Source organism: Bos taurus, chromosome X, assembly GCF_002263795.3.
Source record: "Bos taurus isolate L1 Dominette 01449 registration number 42190680 breed Hereford chromosome X, ARS-UCD2.0, whole genome shotgun sequence".
Lineage (NCBI taxonomy): Eukaryota > Metazoa > Chordata > Mammalia > Artiodactyla > Bovidae > Bos > Bos taurus.
Genome location: NC_037357.1, coordinates 136,381,381 through 136,401,950, shown reverse-complemented (window position 1 = coordinate 136,401,950; position 20,570 = coordinate 136,381,381). Strand labels below are relative to the sequence as shown.

At 46.2% G+C, this 20,570-nt stretch overlaps 1 protein-coding gene across 2 annotated transcripts in view; it reads right to left on the bottom strand.

Annotated features, from left to right (window-relative positions):
- LOC100300059 (neuroligin 4 X-linked) overlaps nt 1-20,570 on the bottom strand; it is a 391,198-nt gene that overhangs the window by 295,162 nt on the left and 75,466 nt on the right. For both annotated transcript variants that reach the window (XM_059883924.1, XM_059883923.1), the window contains exon 4: nt 6,177-7,002. In XM_059883924.1, the coding sequence (XP_059739907.1) occupies nt 6,177-6,648 (472 nt within the window). In that variant the 5' untranslated portion in view covers nt 6,649-7,002. The remainder of the gene's footprint in view (nt 1-6,176; nt 7,003-20,570) is intronic.

Here is a 20,570-nt window from a genome sequence, read left to right as displayed (position 1 = left end):
ACTCTATAAAACACAGATAACTAGTAGGAACCTACTGCATAGCACAGGGAACTCCATTCAACACTCTGTAGTGAGCTATGCCAGAAACGAATCTGAAAATGACGGGATATGTGTATATGTTTAGCAGAGTCACTTTGCTGTACAGCAGAAACTAACACAGCATTGTGTACCATCTATACCCCAATAAAAAGTACGTTTTTAAAAAACACCAAACCCGTAGAAGAGATCAGATTTGCTGCAGCCAGAAGTGGAAGGGTGGAGGAGGCGTGGGGGGTTGGATGAAAGTGGTCGGAATATACAAGCTCCCAGTTTTAAGATAAACAAGCACCAAGGCTGTAATGTACAGGGTTGACGGCTGTAGTTACCACTGCAGGATGAGACACGGGAAACTTGGAGATGGCGCCAGTCCAGCTTCGATGCGTGACACAGGGTGCTCAGGGCTGGTGCACTGGGAGGACCGTGAGGGGATGGGATGGGGAGGGAGGAGGGAGGGGGGTTCAGGATGGGGAACACATGTACACCCATGGCTGACTCATGTCGATGTATGGCAAAACCACTACAATATTGTAAAGTAATTAGCCTCCAATTAAAATAAATTATTTTTTTTTAAAAAAGAGTACAGCCTAACAGTTCTCATCACAAGGAAAAAAAAATCTCTCCTTTTTTTCTTTTTCTCACAGCTATATGAGATCTGGGTGGTAGGTGGTATAGTTGCTCTGTTGTGTCCGACGCTTTGCAACCCTATGGACTGTGGCCCGCAAGCTCCTCTGTCCATGGGATTCCCCAGGCAAGAATACCGGAGTGGGTTGCCACGTCTTCCCCTCCAGGGTACCTTTCCAACCGAGGGATCGAACTCCTGTCTCCTGCAGGCAGATTCTTGACAGACTGAGCCTCCAGGGAAGCCCATGAGAAGACGGACGTCAGCTCAAACTATTGTGATCATGTTTCTCAGTTCATGGAAGTCCAAGTGTCATGCTATCTGCCTTCAACTTGCATGGCGATGTCCCTCAGGGACATCTCACTAAAACTGGGGAGGGGAGAGAACTTACTGACATCCTCTCAGATAAATTCACCAGTAAGTTGTTTTTCAAAAGGGGAGAGAATCCACCTGACCCAGAAGAGATCAGATCTTGAGGTCTTGACAGAAGGATCAAGGAGCTGAAAACATTATGCTAACACGAGAAGAAGCCATTCAGAGGTACAGCTGCTTCTAAATGTCAGATGAGGGAAGAGAATCATTTGGGTGTTTTCTTTGATGCCATTCACTTACACCCACTCTGAGCATCTGGAGATTTTTAAAGGTGCCTTCATTACACTGCCTTCATTCCATCCCTGTGTCGGGAAGATTCCCCTGGAGGAGCGCATGGCAACTCACCCCAGTATTCTCGCCTGGAGAATCCCATGGACAGAGGAGCCTGGAGGGCTATAGTCCATGGGGCTGCAAAGAGTCAGACACAACCGAGGGACTAACATTTTCACTACGCTCCCGTGTAAAATCAGCATCACTTTTGAATCCCAGTAAGGTTTGTCAAGGCTATGGGTATTCCAGTGGTCATGCATGGATGTGAGAGTTGGACTATAAAGAAAGCTGAGCCCTGAAGAACTGATGCTTTTGAACTGTGGTGTTGGAGAAGACTCTTGAGAGTCCCTTGGACTGCAAGGAGATCCAACCAGTCCATTCTGAAGGAGATCAGTCCTGGGTGTTCTTTGGAAGGAATGATGCTAAGGCTGAAACTCCAGTACTTTGGCCACCTCATTTGAAGAGTTGACTCATTGGAAAAGACTCTGATGCTGGGAGGGATTGGGGGCAGGAGGAGAAGGGGACGACAGAGGATGAGATGGCTGGATGGCATCACTGACTCGATGGACGTGAGTTTGAGTGAACTCCGGGAGTTGGTGATGGACAGGGAGGCCTGCTGCTGCTGCTCCTAAGTCACTTTAGTCGTGGCCGACTCTGTGTGACGCCATAGACAGCAGCCCACCAGGCTCCCCCATCCCTGGGATTCTCCACCCAAGAAAACTAGAGTGGTGTGTTGCAATTCATGGGGTCACAAAGAGTCGGACACGACTGAGCGACTGAACTGAACTGAAGGTTTGCCGTAAACCTCTTTTCACACCTCCACACATCCAAGTTGGATGTCTACTTTCTAGAGTTTAAACCTCACATCTTCAAAAATCTCCATTCAGCCATCACAACCAGCACTGACTCCTTGCTATGTATAACAGAAAGCAGCACATTTTTAACCACCCAGCATTAAAATGACTGTTTAATAAAAACAAGCTATTGTGGCCTTGCAAAGGTAAACAAAGGAATTGCCATCTCAGAATGAGTAGTGACAGACAAAGTTCACATTAACTGTTTAGTGGTGTGTGGGTTCTTTTCAATCAGGGAAACACTTTACGATAAATTTCAAACTGTGATAAAAGCTGCCCAAATTTTGTATGAGATTTCTGTTGCTCCCATAACAAATCGCCACCAATGTTGCAGCTTCAAGGGGCAGCTATTGAGGCTCTTAGAGTTCTGAAGGTCAGAGTTCCATCAGGCTAAAATTGACGGGTGGGCAGGGCTTTCTGGAGGCTCAAGGGGAGATATCTTGTCTTTTGCAGCTTCGAGAAGCTGCCGAATCCCATGACTTCCGGCTCCGTCTGTCCTCAAAGGCAGCAATGGCCCACTGCGCCTTTTCCCTCTTGTTTTCCTCTGGCCCTGCTCACCTTTTCTCTCTCCCTCATTCACAATTAACGGTCTCTGCGATCACATATGGACCCACCCAGATAAGCCATAGTATATTCTCTGCCTCTTAAAGTCAACAGGTTGTTGCTAAATCACTTCAGTCCTGTCCGACTCTGTGCGACCCCATAGACGGCAGCCCACCAGGCTCCCCCGTCCCTGGGATCCTCCAGGCAAGAACACTGGAGCGGGTTGCCATTTCCTCCTCCGACAGGTAAGCAGGTATTAATTTTAGATACAACCTCCTCCGCTTAGCACTCTAAGGTAATAACAGTCAATGTTTCCTGGGCTTAGGACTCACCCTGCCGTCCATGTGCGGCCATGCATGCCTGCTAAGTAGCTTCCGTCATGTCCGACTCTTTGCGACCCCACGGACTGCGGCCAAACAGGCTCCTCTGTCCATGGGATTCTCCAGCACAAACATTACAGTGAGTTGCCATTTCCTCCTCCATGGACCCTTCACCACCCACGGATCAAACCCACGCCTTCTGCGTTGCAGGCGGGTTCTTTACCACTGAGGCACCCGAGAAGCCCGCCCTTCTCTGGGGGAGCCACTATTCTGCTTCCAATAAGTGTGTGTCTCTGGAAATTAAGAATGGCTGTCTCTGTTGCCATGCCAACATGTAAAGCTTAACTGGTACATGACAGCAATACATAATTACATTATTGGTAGTGAAGTCACATGGAAACACCAGCTGATCAAAGCATCACAACAAACCAAAAAAAAAAAAAAAAAATTAAATAACCGAGTGCCAAAGTGGAATTTTGAATTCCAAATAGCTGGTATCACCATACATCCATTTAATCAAAGGCACAGTTACAAATTTAGATATGCCCTAAAGGAAGCTCTTTGCAGGGACCGAAGCCATAATTTTCATGTGTTGTGGTAGAAGTAGGATTTCTTCATTTAGGAAGAACCAGTAATTAAATATCTAAACCTCCATGTTCATTGTGAAATGGACACGAGTTATCTTTTTTAAACGCACAGAACTCCGGACCCAATAGGCTGCAATTTTCTGTTTCTGCAAACACACAGGTGTGTGGCTTCACTCACCAGCGAAAATCCATTATTTATATATTATACGGAGATCAATTTTAGCTATTCAGCCCCTATTAGATTTCTGATTCTCCCATCAAGATGGTGTGAGATACGGCGTGCCAAAGTGCTATAAAAATACCCCAGGAGTCAACAAGCAGCACTGCCTTTATTCTTAAATTTAGATTGCTTCTCTGTTAGGCAGCATTTTTCACGCCCCGCCCCCCAAATTCCTATTGAATACTGAACCACAAAGAAATGGCCAAATTTCTTATGGTTTCCATCCACACAATTGCACACTTATGAGTCTTCGATCAAGGAAGCTATTGACTTTTCTTCCTGGATGGTCTAATTGCGCCCTACCTCTCAAGGCTCAGACTGTAAAGGACCTGCCTGCAACACGAGAGACCCTCATTCGATCCCTGGGTTGGGAAGGTCCCTTGAAGAAGGGAATGGCAACCCACTCCAGTATTTCTGCCTGGAGAATCGCATGGACAGAGGAGCCTGGCGGGCTATAGTCCACGGGGTCGCAAAGGGACGGACATGTCTGAGGGACTAACACTTTTTCACTTTCTCATAAGGAAGTATTCCCTTTGAAGCACAGTCCTTATTTGGAAGGGTAGCACTCTCAAGTCACCTGTTCATAAACCCCAGCATGTCAAATTTATTGTGAAAGCAATTTTAATCTTTTACCCAGGTTTATTCCCTCTACCCTGCCTCCCCTTCCATCTTTCTTTTAATTCCTTCATGTGGACAGCTCATGATGAGAAAGTCCAGGACTTAGGTGGTTTTGAAAGGTGAACCTTTAATTTGCTTGGGATGGGGTTACCCATCCTTGTCGATGCACCGAGGAGGTACCAGGGGCTGCCACATGCAAGGACAGCTCAGGGTGGGACCTGGAAGTAAGGCATCGGATGTCACTCCTTGAACCCCATTCAGCCCTAGACTATGCAAGGTGATTGGTTCATCTGTCTCCATAGCAACAAGGAGGCTGTCTCCATGCCAACCTCTGCTGATATGATGAAGCCCAACCCTTCCGTTATCTTCCCCTGGGCATCCTTTGTCATCTCCCTAACAGATGCCAGCGGCCTGCTTTCTCCTGAAGAGTCCTCACACCACCTCCCTGCATCCGCCCTGAGAAAGAACCACATGGCGGACGCGATGCAATTCTGGATATCCCTGAGTAATATCATCGCTTGTGGCCAGGGTCTCAGTTGAGTCTCACGGAGAAACATCTCCCAAGGATTAAAGAGGGGGAAAAAAAGGAAGACAAAGGTGTCCGTGAAAGTTATCAAGGACAAGGATGCACTCTGGTTTTCAGAGTAGACACGATGGCTACTATGATGCCTCTAAATTTTAAATTCCAGAAAGATTTCATTCTATCCTTTTTCTTCTCCTTGTATGAAAACAGCACATGTAAATAAATGAAAAAAATGGGTCTACACTGTATCCAGTGGTCTGGTTGGTCTGTATCAAACATTTTAATTCAAAGCCTTCACGAACAAGGAGACAGCCAAGTTCTACTAGCGTGATATTAAGTTATAATAATATATGAAACGTGATGCCTTTCACAGACTTTCACTGCTGTGTTATCCAAACAAAAAAAAAAAGGGTCATTTTGTTCTAGTGAGAACATAATTTTTCTCATGGACCTGGCCCAACTTCAGTCTGGTTGGCCTTTTGAAGTCTACACAAAGAAGGAGATACCCAAGTTTTACAAGCTCTGGATTTAGAGGGAACATTACTGTTACCGATACTTTCACTGCTGAGTTATGCAAAAGGAAAGGGGGCATTGGTTCCCAGCAAGAACATTATTTTTCTGAGGTAGCTAGACTCTTCTGACGACACACATCTGCCTTTTGCCGGCAGTGACTACTGGAACGAAATGACGTCCAAGTTTACCGCGACAAGGTGGCTTCTCAACAATCAAGTCCAATCGTTCAACGAACTATCCCTCGCTTGTGTATTTAAAACAATCGGTGGTTCCTCTTAAGACTCAAAAGGAAAAGCGCGAGCATCTTAAGACGTTAAAGCCAAAGGCGCTATTCCTGATATGATTCTCAGTGGCTCCGTGAAGGCCGATCACGTTAATTCTATTAGTTTCTTTAGACTGGCCTTTTACAGGCGATCCCAGTGAAATCTACAAGACTATACGCTTGCACAGATTCTCATCTGCAAATAAAGATGGCAGCAATACTACAAAAGCCAGAAAAGACTAAGTCATTCATTTCAGGACTGTCCAGCTGCGTAAATACACACTGCAGAAAGTCACGAGTGATAACTTCACTGTGAAGATGAAAGATAATAACTGGGTCATAGAAACTGTCATGCACAGGACGTGATAAAAGGCTGTTGGGCACACGGGGAGGCGGACCCAGCAGGTGCCGCTCTCTGCCAAAGACGGGTACTCACCGTCCTCCGTGGGCACGTAGATGTTCAGGTAGAGGCAGTCTTCATTCTGGTCCTGCATGTAGGTCATCAGTGTGTCCAGGTTGGCCGTGAACCACACGGGCAGCATGTCGTGCAGGAGCGACCTCTCGTCCAGGTGCTGCGGGCACACGGCGGCGAACTGGGTGGCATTGCGGACCCCGGTCCACGAGGAGGGGGGCTCGGGAGGCTGGAAGCGCCTCTCCCCGGTGGGGGGCGAGGCGTAAGGGACCCCCAGGTACTGCTCCACGGGCCCCAGGATCTCATTGGGCAGCGGCGTTCTCAAGCCCCGGATCTTGCCGTAGTTGGTGCTGACCACGGGGTACTGGGCCTGGCTGTCGATGACCGTGAACTTGACGGCCAGGGCGGTGATCCACAGCAGGACGTTGGAGTTGACCATGACGCAGACGGGGGTGAAGGCCAGCGGAAGCCATAACAGTCCCTGGGGTCTCGACATGGCTCACGTGCACATCCGGGGTTGGGTGGGTGGGGCGTCCGGGGCGGAGACTCTGAGCAGACCAGACAGGGGAGTTGGGAGGGGGTGCCCTCGGGGAGACAGAGGGGCTTCCAAAGACCGAGAGCCGGGAAAGGCGAAGGGCTTCCTGCAGACCCACTCCCGATGAGGCATAGACAGAGCCCAAGATCAACAGCCAGCCCGGCGGTGGTCCTGACCGCCCATCGCAAGACCGCTGCGCTGCCTTAATCCTCGGACTGGATTCCCGCCGCTGCAGGGCTCCAAAGATGCCAGGCCAGTCCAGCACCTCCCAGCAACAGTGATCCTTTATAAGAACGCCGACGCACAGCAGGCGGCCTAAGGGGAAAGGAGAAACCAGACACAGATGATGAACGGAAGACCCGCGTCACCGGGGGCATCTTATATCTTCCGGGAAACCCTACACATCACTCCAGGAAATCCTTTTTCACCGATCAATCTAGTGCAGCGGCCTCTCCAGTACAATTTCACTATGCATAACCTAAACAGTTTCTCAGATTTTAAAAAAAGAGTTACCTTTATAAAACAGATGAACAAGAACCTATTGTATAGCACAGGGAGCTATACCCAATATTTTATAACAAGCTATATGGGAAAAGAATCCGAAACACACACACATACACACACTCACACTCATATATAGCTGAATCACTTCACTGTACACTTGAAACTAACCCAACACTGCAAATCAACTATACTTCAATTAAAAAAAAATAAGTATTAATAAAAACCATCACTACGCCCTAAGATATTATGAGTAGAACTCTGAAAGTCTTCTGAGATGTGGGAAACATAGGTGTGCACCCAGACCAGATCAGCTTCCTGCCATGTGGACATTTATCTGCCAATCCCAAGGGCATGCCAAGTTGCTTCAGTCATGTCTGACTCTTTGCAACTCTATGGACTGTAGCCTGCCAGGCTCCTCTGCCCATGGAATTCTCTGGGCAAAAACACTGGAGTGGGTTGCCATTTCCTTCTCCAGGGGGATCTTCCAGATCCAGGGATGGAACCCACATCTCTTAAGTCTCCTGCACTGGCAGGCCAGTTCTTTACCACTAGCACCACCTAAGAAGCCCACCACAAAGGGAGGATCAAATTGAAAGAGCCTGCTAAAGCAAAAGATGTTAAGAGACACAGGTTCGATACTTGGGCCGCGAAGATCCCCTAGCAGAGGAAATGGTAACTCCGTCCACTATTCTTGTCTGGTGAATCCCATGGACAGAGGAGCCTGGAGAGCTACCGTCCATAGGGTCGCAAAGAGTTGGAACAGGACTAACACGACTAAGCATGCATGCAGAAAATGAATACTTATCAGTCTTGGGCGGCTCAATAGCGCGCATCTGGGCTCCAGACATTGTTGCCCTGAACCTTAGCTTCCTTGGAAGAGACTGAAGGACACGGTAGGTACATCTCCAGGATCATCAGCAAGTCATGCAGCCTGTCCTATCAAGTCATCATTCATAATTAAGAGTGTTGGTACAGAGATGCTCACTTCCATGTCAAATATCGCCTGCCTTTGAGAGGAGACCCTGCAGCCTCTGTAAGAAGCTTATGATACATCTAAGCTATCGACCTGTGGAGTTTGGAGGAGTCCACTTTGAAAGAGTGACATCCTTGGGAATGAATTTCCTGGCAGTCTAGGGATCAGGTCTCCACGCCCTCACTGCAAGGACCTGGGTTCAATCCCTGATTGGGGAACTAAAGACCCTGCAAGCCACTGGCTTCCCCTCCCCTTCTCTCAAAAACAAACCTAACCATTTCAATGCATCTCGGTGTGGATCCCACAACTCTCAATAGATAAGGGATGTATGATATTCGTAAGAATGTCACACATGAGCATTACAAATAATGCATTAGAGCCAGAAAGTATTTCAAGTGATGATACAAGGATGCTACTTTTTAAAAATCAACATTTTCTATTGAAATGTATAGTTGATTACGGGCTTCCCAGGGGTCTCAGTGGTAAAGAATCTGCCTCCAATGCAGGAGACTTGGGTTCGATTGCTGCATTGGGAAGACCCCCGGAGGAGGGTATGACAACCCACTCCAGTATTCCTGCCTGGAGAATCCCATGGACAGAGGAGCCTGGTGGGCTATGGGCCATGGGGTCCCAAGAGCCAGACAGGACTTAAGAGACTATACAATATAGTTCATTATACTGTTGTGTTAATTTTGGCTGTATGGCAAAGTGATTCAGTTATACCTTTATGTACTTTAATAATCCTTTTCATGATAGTTTATCATAGAATACTGAATACAGGTCCCTGTGCTATACAGGAGGATCTTGCTGTCTCTCCATTCTGTATATAAAAGCTCACATCTGCTAACCCTAATTTCCAACTCCATCCTTCCCTCAACCTCCCCACCATTGGCAACCACCAGTCTTTTCTCCATCAGCTGCTCAGTCGCTCAGTGGTGTCCGACTCTTTGCAACCCCCCATGGACTGTAGCCCCGAGGCTCCTCTGTCCATGGGATTCTCTAGGCAAGAATACTGGAGTGGGTGGCCATTTCCTTCTCCAACTCTCCATCAGACCCTGCCTTTAAATACACAGCATTCTGCAACCCAGAATAGACGAATGTGTTTCTAAGGACACGGTGGGTTACTCAAGAGTCTTTCTGGACCAGAATGTAATTATGCATTTCATTCCAGGGAACGAAGCTGAGCAAAATATGTCAAACAGATAATTTACTTTTTAATGAAACGTAGCTGAGCCAGATCTGTCCGTCGGGGAGCTAGACTATCCCTGGGGGAAGCTCCGCCATCCATGACAGCCCAGGCCGAGTTAATCAGAGCTGGATGAAAACTCAGAGACGCCGGGTGGTAGCATCAACAGGGAAAACTCTGCATCGCACCAAACAGCTAATTGCTGTGTCTGCATCTATCTTTGCACTGGAGACAACATTTGGATTCCTGCCACGCGGTGATCCAACCGCTGGATAATTCAGGGACAGACAAGAACGGGGCAGAGGTGTTGAGTTGCTCGGACTTTTTGATCCTGAAAGTCCTTTCTGATTTAGAACCAGCATCAGCAGGTCCTTCTCAACCCTGCCTCGAGGTCATAGGAAGTGTCAGTCATATCCGATTTTGACAGACTTGGGTGGCCAAATGCTACCTCTGTGTGAGCTGGGAGATGTGACTCAACCTCCCTGAGCTTTTATATGGATGGTGTGTCCCGCCTTCTTTGTGGGGCTGGGGCGAGCCACAGGTAAGCAAAGGGTCAGGGTTTAGAAAACGTCCCCTCAATATCAGGAGATGCTGGTGTATAGTTGCTTTAGAAGGTTCGATTACTTTCTACTCTATAGCAAAGTCAATCAGCTATACATGCAGACATATCCCCTCTTATCTGCGTTTCCTTCCCGTTTAGATCAACACAGAGCCCTGACCAAAACTCCTTGTGCAGGACAATAGATTCTCATTGACAAGTGAAAGTGCTGGTCGCTCGGTCGTGTCCGACTCTTGGCGACCCCATGGACTGTAGCCCATCAGGCTCCTCTGTCCATGGGATTCTCCAGGCCAGAATACTGCAGTGGGTAGCCTTTCCCTTCTCCAGGGGATCTTCCCAACCCAGAGACTGAACCCAGGTCTCCTGCATTGCAGGCAGATTCCTTACCATCTGAACTACCAGGGAAGCGCAACAATACTGGAGTGGGCAGCTTATCCCTTCTCCAGGGGAACTTTGTGACCCAGGGATCGAACCTCGGTCTCCTGCAATTAGAGGCGGATTCTTTACTGTCTGAGCCACCAGGGAAGCCCAGATTCTCATTAGTTATCTATTTTATACATACTATCAATAGTGGGTCAATCCCAACCTCCCGATTCGTTCTACCTTCTCTTTCCACCTTGGTATCCATACATCTGTTCTCTATGACTGTGTTCCTATTTCTTTCTTGCAAGTAATGTCATCTGTACCATTTTTCAGCATTTCACATATGCGTGTTAATATGCAGTATTTCCTTTATGTCTTCCTGACTTGACATGCGGGGAGTTTATGCACACAGCTGCTCAAAAGGCTCCTGAACACAGACATAAAATGCACTGAAGTCAGCCCCCTGTTGGCATGAAGCACGTACGGAGACAGAGCAAGTCGTTTAAAGTATTTGATTCTCGTTCCACTTACTTTCTTCTAATTCTTTGGGGGAGTAACTGAGTTAGCTTACACGCAGCACCACACTGTCCCTGGAAGGCAGCATTTCGTACAAGTAGCATTTGGTTGATGCTTTCGAACTGTCTTGCTGGAGAAGACTCCTGAGAGTCCCTTGGACTACAAGGGGATCAAACTAAAGAAAATCAGCCCTGAATATTCACGGGAAGGGCTGATGCTGAGGCTGAAGCTCCAATACTCTGGCCACCTGATGCAAAGAGTCGACTCACTGGAAAAGACCTTGATGCTGGGAAAGATTAAAGGCAGGAGGAGAAGGGGGCGGCAGAGGGTGAGATGGTTGGATGGCATCACGGACTCGACGGACATGAGTTTGAGTTAACTCCAGCAGATGGTGAAGCACAGGGAAGCCTGGTATGCTGCGGTCCATAGGGCTGCAAAGAGATGGACGCGACTGAATAACAACAAAAAGCACTCAGGCAGGGGCTCGGTCCCAGGACTTCCAAGGTGTGCGCCTTGAGGAAGTCTGGTCCACTCCATCACTCCTCCAGCTCCACGTATGAGAACACTTCTGTGTGGCATGCTCTTTACGACTGAGCAAGTGGGGTCACACGGAGCCTTCACGCTTGAGTCCTGTGCTCAAGCCTACCTCCCCACAAGGAGCAGGGGGCCACGGAGAGACCATGAACCAGCAGGGCGTTGGAGGAGGAGCCTGGCGTTGGCCTGGGGGTGGGGCGTTACCCGGACACTCATAGCATCCAGGTTAGGCAGTCACAATAACCATAGGCTCCCAGCTACCTTATGTAGTCATGTTCTAGAATCTGGCAATTTGCAGAAAATGACATACCATCAACCTCCAGCACTGTCTCTCAGTGCTGGTGACACTTTGGACCCCACTGTTCTTCAAGCTGCGAAATATTTGAAGGTGACGCACATACATACACACACAAACATTTATCTGGTGCCACTGCTAATGTTCAGCTCTTCCCAGCAGGTGACCAAAGTACTGGAGCTTCGGCTTCAGCATCAGTCCTTCCAGTGAATATTCAGGGTTGATTATGTTTACGATTGACTGGTTTCATCTCCCTGCTGTCCAAGGGAGTCTCAACAGTCTTGTGTCTCGGTTTTGCTGGTCTATACCCACTAGATTTAGCAATCTAGCTTCCAAAATCAAGATTCTCTCCAGACACTGCTAAGTGACCCCCAGGGGGCAGAATCATCTCAAGGTAAGAACTGCTGGTGTACATCATCAAATTTATGATTTACAGCAGTCATCTAAATAACTAAGCATCTCTAGGTATGTGTGAGAATTATCAGTGGAACCAGATATATGTTTGTGTGTGTGTGTGTGTGTGTTTCACATTCAAACACTTGGCAACCTTAAATGTTTTAACATTACAGACAACAAAGATTTTTTAAGATAAACCTTTTAAATGGGCATCCTCCTCATCACTTAAAAATCACAATGAATATGTGTGTGTACACAATCAGTCGTGTCTGACTCTTTGCCACCCCATGGACTGTAGTCCGCCAGGCTCCTCTGTCCACAGGGTTTCCCAGGCAAGAATACTGGAGCAGGGTGCCGTTTCCTTTTCCACAGAAGAAATTTAACAAACCAATACATTTGAGTGAAGTGAAGTCACTCAGTTGTGTCCGACTGTTTGTGACCCTGTGGACTGTAGCCTAGCAGGCTCCTCGGTCCATGGGATTTTCCAGGCAAGAGTACTAGAGTGGGTTGCCATTTCCTTCTCCAGGGGATCTTCCCAACCCAGGGATTGAACTCAGGTCTCCTGCATTGCAGACAGACACATTACCTTCTGAGCCACCAGAGAAGCCCTTTCAAATATGTTTGAAGACAAAAAAAAAAAAAGACTTCTCATGTAAATTTCACACTGAAAATAATTTCACAGGGAGTAGAATGTTTCAGCTACACATAATATATGTGTATACTCACTAAATGTTAATAGTACACATATTTATATATATTTTCTCTATAAGATGTATTTACGTAGCTTTGAAATGTGTCCAAAATAAAAACAAGATGCTACAGAAAAAATTCCTGAATAAAATATTTTCATGAAAAGTTAAAAACCTAACTTTACTGCATACATGAAACTGGGGAGTTTGGAGGAATCTTAACAGCCTATCTTCTCTGCATAAGTTGCACAAAGAGTAATATATCTGATTGGCATTTCAACGTGCTTTATAACTTGTTTGGGTATTTTTTAAGGACACTGGGCTTTCTTTTTATATAATTTTATTTCAGTTCAGTCTCTCAGTCATGTCCAACTCTTTGCAACCCCATGCGCAGCATGCAAGGCCTCCCTGTCCATCACCAACTCCCGGAGTCCACCCAAACCCATGTCCATTGAGTCGGTGATGCCATCCAACCATCTCATCCTCTGTCGTCTCCTTCTCCTCCCGCCTTCAATCTTTTCCAGCATCAGGATCTTTTCCAATGAGTCAGTTCTTCGCATCCGGTGGCCAACGTATTGGAGTTTCAGCTTCAGCATCAGTCCTTCCAATGAATATTCAGGACTGAGCTCCTTGAGGATGGAGTGGTTGGATCTCCTTGCAGTCCAAGGGACTTTCAAGAGTCTTCTCCAACACCACAGTTCAAAAGCATCCATTCTTCGGTGCTCAGCTTTCTTTGTAGTCCAACTCTCACATCCATACATGGCATAAAATACATAAGTAGACTTATTTATATATTTATCCATTTTGGGCTGTGCTGGGTCTTCGTTGCCACGCACAGGCTTCCTCTGGCTTTGCTGAGCAGAGACTACTCTCACTGGGGAGCAGAGGCTCTCAGATGGATGGCCCAGTGGTTGCAACTTGAGGGCTTTAGTGCACGGGCTCAGTCGTTGTGTTCCCTGGGGTTAGTTGCTCCATAGCACGTGGGATCTTCAAGGATCACGGATCCAACCTGCGTCTCCTACACTGGCAGGTGGACTTCCAACTGCTGGATCACCAGGGAGACCCCTGACTGGGTGATTGTGAAAGGTTTCTGTAGGACCCCCAGTCTATCTGAGGTTGTCATTAAGGCAAGGCTCCAACAACTCAGGCCTGTCAATCTAGAATCGCAATGGATTTCCTCCCAAAGTGAACATCACTCAGACCGAGACTGGTTTAATTTTAAAATGTATACATTTAATTAGGGGTGGTGGCGGTAGTTTAGTCACTCAGTTGTATCTGAGTCTTTGCAACCCCATGGCCTGTAGCCCCGCCAGGCTCCTCTGTCCGTGGGACTCTCCAGGCCAGAATACTGGAGTGGGTTGCCATTTCCTTCTCCAGGGGATTTTCCCAACACAGGGATTGAACCGGGTCTCCTGCACTTGCAGGCAGATTCTTTACCGACTGAGCTATGAGGGAAGCCTTAATTCAGGGGAGGCCTGGTCAAATTGACCTTGGTGTTTTGGCCTTTCAAGGAGTAAAATCACGTCTCCAGGCTGTTCACAGCCACACCACTCTGTGGTCATGAAATACATTACATGTTAGAACTTTGAGGATGCATGTCCCAGGGAAAAAAAAAAAACGAGAGAATTAATGAGGTTAGAAACAGCCCTCCTCTGGTGGTACTCTCAGCTCCCAGGAACGTCCCGGATTTGCTTTCTGCTGCCGGGAGGCTGCCAACAAGCAGAGGCATTGGAAGATGCACTTTGATCTCACACCATGAAGCATCAGCAAAACAAGACCAAGAGATCCCGGTCCTTGTCCAAATGAAGGAGCCTGTACAGCAATCCTTCCACCCTGTGGGCTAGAAAGTCTGCAACAGCCTTTCCCCAAACTGCAGAGCCTGTATACCTCCCAAGATCTATTATTCTGTCTGTAGATTCTGGGGCGGACACACCAGTGTTTTATGGTACCCAAGTGCATTCGATCCCTGGGATGGGAAGATCTCTTAGAGAGGGGAACAGCAACCCACTCCAGTGTTCTTGTCTGGAGAATCCCCATGGTCACAGGAGCCTGGCAGGCTATAGTCCATGGGGTCGCAGAGAGTCGGACACGACCGAGTGACTAACACTTTCACATTTTCACTTCTTCAAGTGATGTGTGGTTCATCTTTTACACCTTAGCACACATATCTCTGTTGTGAGATAGCCCAGGGCACCAGTTACGAGTGTCTACAACCTCCACACCTGTCACTGGCTTACAACACACACACACACATACACACACACTCTCTCTCTCTCTCTCTCTCTCACTGGTTTACAAGACACACACACTCTCACTGGCTTACAACACACAGACACACACACACACACACACACACACATCCAATCCTTATTCAAGACTTACTCCATGCCAGTACTCAGCCAATTAGTATATTTTTGTGTTTCCTTAAAAAAAAAAAAAATCCTGGCTTTGATTTTATCTCTCAGATGGACGAGAGTACTACTCTATCTTTTGTCAAATCTTACAGTTCTTTGTACACCCATCCATGTAGTTGCACTTCTAAAAAGCAGAGCCCATCAAAATCCACGCTTTTGAACCACGAGGCTTACATGTAAATAATCAAAGAGCAAAGATGTCATAGGAACTGCCTTCAAGGTGGACTGGTGCCCAGTGAGGGGCTCCAAATTGTCACCTCCATCACCGTTTCTGTTCTTGTGCTGAAGTTTAATGGGTCAGGAACACATCTGGGGCACGGCCGTAGGAAGTGGACTTTGCAACGAGAGACAGAACTCAGAATAAACCCAGGAAAAAGGGTCTAAGGGCTCATAGGTGGTCCACTCAAGACTGATTGGATAGCCTGAGCTTGTATCTGGACTAAACCATCACCAGACACATGACCCCTTATATTCACTGCAGCAATATTCACAACAGCCAAGTCACAGAAGCAATCTGAACGCCCATCGGCAGACGAATGGATAATTATGGGATACAATGAATATTGCTCAGCCATAAAAAAGGAGTGAAATAATGCCCTCTGCAGCAACACAGATGGAGAGATTGTCATATTAAGTGAAGTAAGTCAAACAAAAAGACAAATGTCGTATCACTTAGACGCGGATCTAAAAAAATGCTAAAAGATGGAAGTGAATTTACACACAAAAGAGAAACAGACCCACAGACACAGAAAACAAACTTATGGTTGCCAAAAGGGAAACACTAAGGGGTGGGGGAGATAAATCATGAGTTTGGCGTTAACACATGCACACTACTCCATGTTAACTAAACTACAAGGACCTATTGTATGGTAAAGGAAATTATATTCAATATTTCGTGATGACATATAAGGGAAAAGATTCTGAAACACTGTAAGTCAACTGCTGCCAAGTCACTTCAGTCGTATCCAACTCTGTGCGACCCCATGGACTGCAGCCCACCTGGCTTCTCCATCCATGGGATTCTCCAGGCAAGAACACTGGAGTGGGTTGCCATTTCCTTCTCCAAGTCAACTACATTCCAAGAAAAAATAAAGTTTCAAAAAAAATCTACCCATCCGTAAGGAAGGTGTGGCACATATACACAATGGAGTATTTACTCAGCTATAAGAAAAAAAGAACGCGTTTGAGTCAGTTCTAATGAGGTGGATGAAACTGGAGCCTATTATACAGACTGAAGTAAGTCAGAAAGAGAAACACCAATACAGTATATTAACGCATATATATGGAATTTAGAAAGATGGTAAGGATAATCCTATATGCGAGACAGCAAAAGAGACACAGATGTACAGAACAGACGTTTGGACTATGTGGAGAAGGGGAGGGCAGGATGATTTGAGAGAACAGCATTGAAACACGTATATTACCGTATGTGAAATAGATGGCCAGCCCAGGTTCGATGCATGAGACAGGGTGATCAGGGCCAGTGCACTGGGATGATCCTGAGGGATGGGATGGGGAGGGAGGTGGGAGAGGGGTTCAGGATGGAGAACACAGGTACACCCATGGCGGATTCATGTCAATATATGGTAAAACCCACTACAGTATTGTAAAGTAATTAAAATAAATAAATAAAAATTTAAAATCTATCCATCTTATTTATCACTGCAGCCCTAGGACAAACAAAAGTGTTCAATATTTAACAGAAAATGTAATAAACACATGTTTAAATTTTTTTTTAAATGATTACATATTACCAAACACGATTTCCAAATATAAATCAAGTTACTTGCAAATATCTCCAGGGTTTGTGTGGAGCTCTCTCATCAGACTCACTCACAGAACATCAGGGTCAAAGTGTCAGGCCTTCAGGACATCTTGTCTCTGAAAAAATTCCCATTTCTGTGCTTTTCAAATAGCCTTCATAATTTTTGTTCCACACTCCAGTAACTAGGACCATCCTTTTTCTAAATATTTAGATAAATTCAGGACTTCTCCTGGTGGCTCAGATGGTAAAGTGTCTGCCTGCAATGCAGGAGACTTGGGTTCCATCCCTGGTGGGGAAGATCCCCTGGAGAAGAGAGAATGGCAACCCACTCCAGTACTCTTGCCTGGAAAATCCCATGGACAGAGGAGCCTGGCGGGCTACAGTCCACGGGGTTGCAAAGAGTCAGACACGGCTGAGCAACTTCACTTTCACTTTAGATAAATTCAAAGCCATCTCCAGTGTCTTCCCTTTTCAAGACGCCACACACAGTAAGTCCTCAAATTGGCAGAGCGTCTTAGTAGTGGACTAGAGAGATTAGCTCATTGGGTATCGGTGAAAGAGAGAAGAGGTCACGTAGGGTCACTGAAATGCAAAAGCCAAGAGGCAGAAAGCATTGAGCCCCGATGTGGAGCACTTCCATGCCAGGCTGGTGACAAATTAGGGTGGTCCCCTGGGAAACAATTCTGTGTCATAGGGGAGTGCCAAGCATGCACACAACTCTGGTGCAGACTAACAAATACACCATGCAGACATACCAACTATACAGCCTAAATAGTCTGTATGTCTCCTATGGAGCTTCCTTGACAGTCATGTCAGGAGACCTAACCAAAACGTTCCATTTACAAGCAAAATTATAATAGGAAAAAAAAATGGAAAAAACCCAGACATGCACTAAGAGGTGAATGGATAAGTACATGTTAGGGTATTAGAATACTGCACAATAGTGAAAAATAAATAAAATGAAGATCGGAGTTAAAACAGATGTGTCCTCCAAGTAAAGAGCAAGTCACAGAAAAAGACATATGATGGGATGTTGTTATTGGCATTGTGTAAACAGCTTAGAGCTGTACTTGTACTGAAATACAAAAACAGCAAGTGCATTATAAAAACCAAAAGCCAGGACAGTAACTAGTCTATTCTGGGTAGCAATTCATATGGATATACAAAGATATTGGTGACATTCTCTTTTTTAGTATGTTAGTAGATGGATTTGTTTAATTATATATATATATATGTGCATATATATATAAATATTTTTATTTATATCTTTCCATACAGTGCACATTTTCGGAGTGTGGTAATTGTACAGTTCTTCCCTGGTGGCTCTGATGGTAAAGAATCCACCTGCAGTGCAGGAGACCTAAGTTCGATCCCTGGGTCAGCAAGATCCCCTGGAGAAGGAAATGGCAACCCACTCTAGCATTCTTGCCTGGAGCATCCCACGGACAGAGAAGCCTGGTAGACCATGGGGTCACAAAGCTGGACACAACTGAGCAACTAACACTTTCTACCTTCTTTCACTGTACAGTGCAAATTTCCATTCGGAGAGGCGTATCTCTATAGGTTTCTCCCCAAAATTGATCTTCCCAAGCACTTAAAAAATAACTGAACTTTAAAAGAAAATTTAGGGTGATGTATGGCAAAAAGAAAACCCATCACAATATTGTAAAGTAATTATTCTCCAATTAAAATAAACTAATTAAAAATAAGAAAATAAGAGAGAAGGAAAAATATCAACACCAAGGTTACAGTCCAAGGCCAAGGAGATAGACCAGCTGCCCACACAATCCATAAAAAGCAGCAGAGGCTGTCGGCATTGCTCACAGAGTCAGGTCACCCAAGACTGCCGTTGCCTTGGTCACCACTTAGCCAGCAGATCTCTGAAACATCATGTAGCGCCCAGCACTTCGGCTTCCTGGACCGAGCCACGAGGGCCTGGATGAAGTGACCTCATCAGTCGCCTTCAGCCCGAGGGTCCTGAGAAACCTGACTGTTATCTTCAAAGCAGATGTCTTCAAAGCCACGGGCTTCCCCCGTGGCTCAGTGGTAAAGAATCCGCCTGCAGTGCAGGAAACCCGAGTTCGATCACTGGGTCGGGAAGATTCCCCTGGAGAAGGCAATGGCTACCTGCTCCAGTATTCTTGCCTGGGAAATCCCATGGACAGAGGAGCCTGGTGGGCTATAGTTCACGGGGTCACAAGAGTCAGATACATCTAAGTAACCAAACCAACGGCTGGACTGTACATGAACTATGGAAGTCGTGGGGACAGAAAGGTCTCCAGTGAAGCAGGAAGTCACAGTTCAGGGGAGACCACGGGTACTGAAGAATACAGGAAGATTAATGTTGTCAGAAGCAGATAAGGCAGCCTTCCGACCCTGTTCTTAATGGATATACTTTTCCAAGACCACAAACCCTCTCCGAGCAGGATTAAAATGTCAGTAGAAGGTCATGCACCTGAAGTCTACAGACAGATTCAGAATGAATACTAATTCTCTTTACCCCCAGTATTCACAGAGTCCTTGTAGTCACTGTCCTATACAAAGAATCTATTGCCTTCTTCCCATTAATTAACCACGTGGGGTTATTTTACAGAGTCTGGAAAGATTGAAGGCAGGAGGAGAAGGGGATGACAGAGGAAGAGATGGTTGGATGGCATCACGAACTCGATGGACATGAGTTTGAGCAAGATCTGGGAGTTCATGATGGACAGGGAGGCCTGGTGTGCTGCAGTCCATGGGGTCACAAAGAGGCGGACACAACTGAACGACTGAATTGAACAGTACTTTAAGTTATATATACATGTATGTAGTTACATGTATACAGTTTCAAAATAAAGCCTTCCCTGCTGGCTCAGTGGTAAAGAATCTGCCTGTCAATGCAGGAGATCTGGGTACAGTCCCTTGGTTGGGAAGATCTCCTGGAGGAGGAAATGGCAACCCACTCCAGTATTCTTGCCTGGAGAATCCCATGGACAGAAGAGCCTGGGAGGCTACAGTCCATGCAGTTGCAAAGAGTCAGACCCAATGGACTGACTAAACAACAACAAGTTTTAAAATATACATACATCTACATCTAAGCCAATAATATACGATATGTGCATGTATGTGCATATGTATGTCTATGTGTGTGTGTCTATCTTTAAACCAACCCACTGAGGAATTAAGTTCCCTGGGCTCAGAAGTACACCTTCTCCATTCTTTGTAAATCTCTAAAACACCTTGGTCAATGCTCCTTGTGTTGGAGATGATCAATCAAATACATGTGATGTTCTTTCCCAGGATAAGGGTCTTTTCAAATGAGTCAGCTCTTCGCATCAGGTGGCCAAAGGATTGGAATTTCAGCTTCAAAATCACTCCTTCCATTGAACACCCAGGACTGATCTCCTTTAGGATGGACTGGCTAGATCTCCTTGCAGTCCAAGGGACTCTCAAGAGTCTTCTCCAACACCACAGTTCAAAAGTATCAATTCTTCGGTGCTCAGCTTTCTTCAAAGTCCAACTCTCACATCCATACATGACTACTGGAAAAACCATAGCCTTGACAAGATGGACCTTTGTTGGCAAAGTAATGTCTCTGCTTTTGAATATGCTATCTAGGTTGACCATAACTTTCCTTCCAAGTAGTAAGCGTCTTTTAATTTCATGGCTGCAATCACCATCTACAGTGATTTTTGGAGCCCCCCAAAATA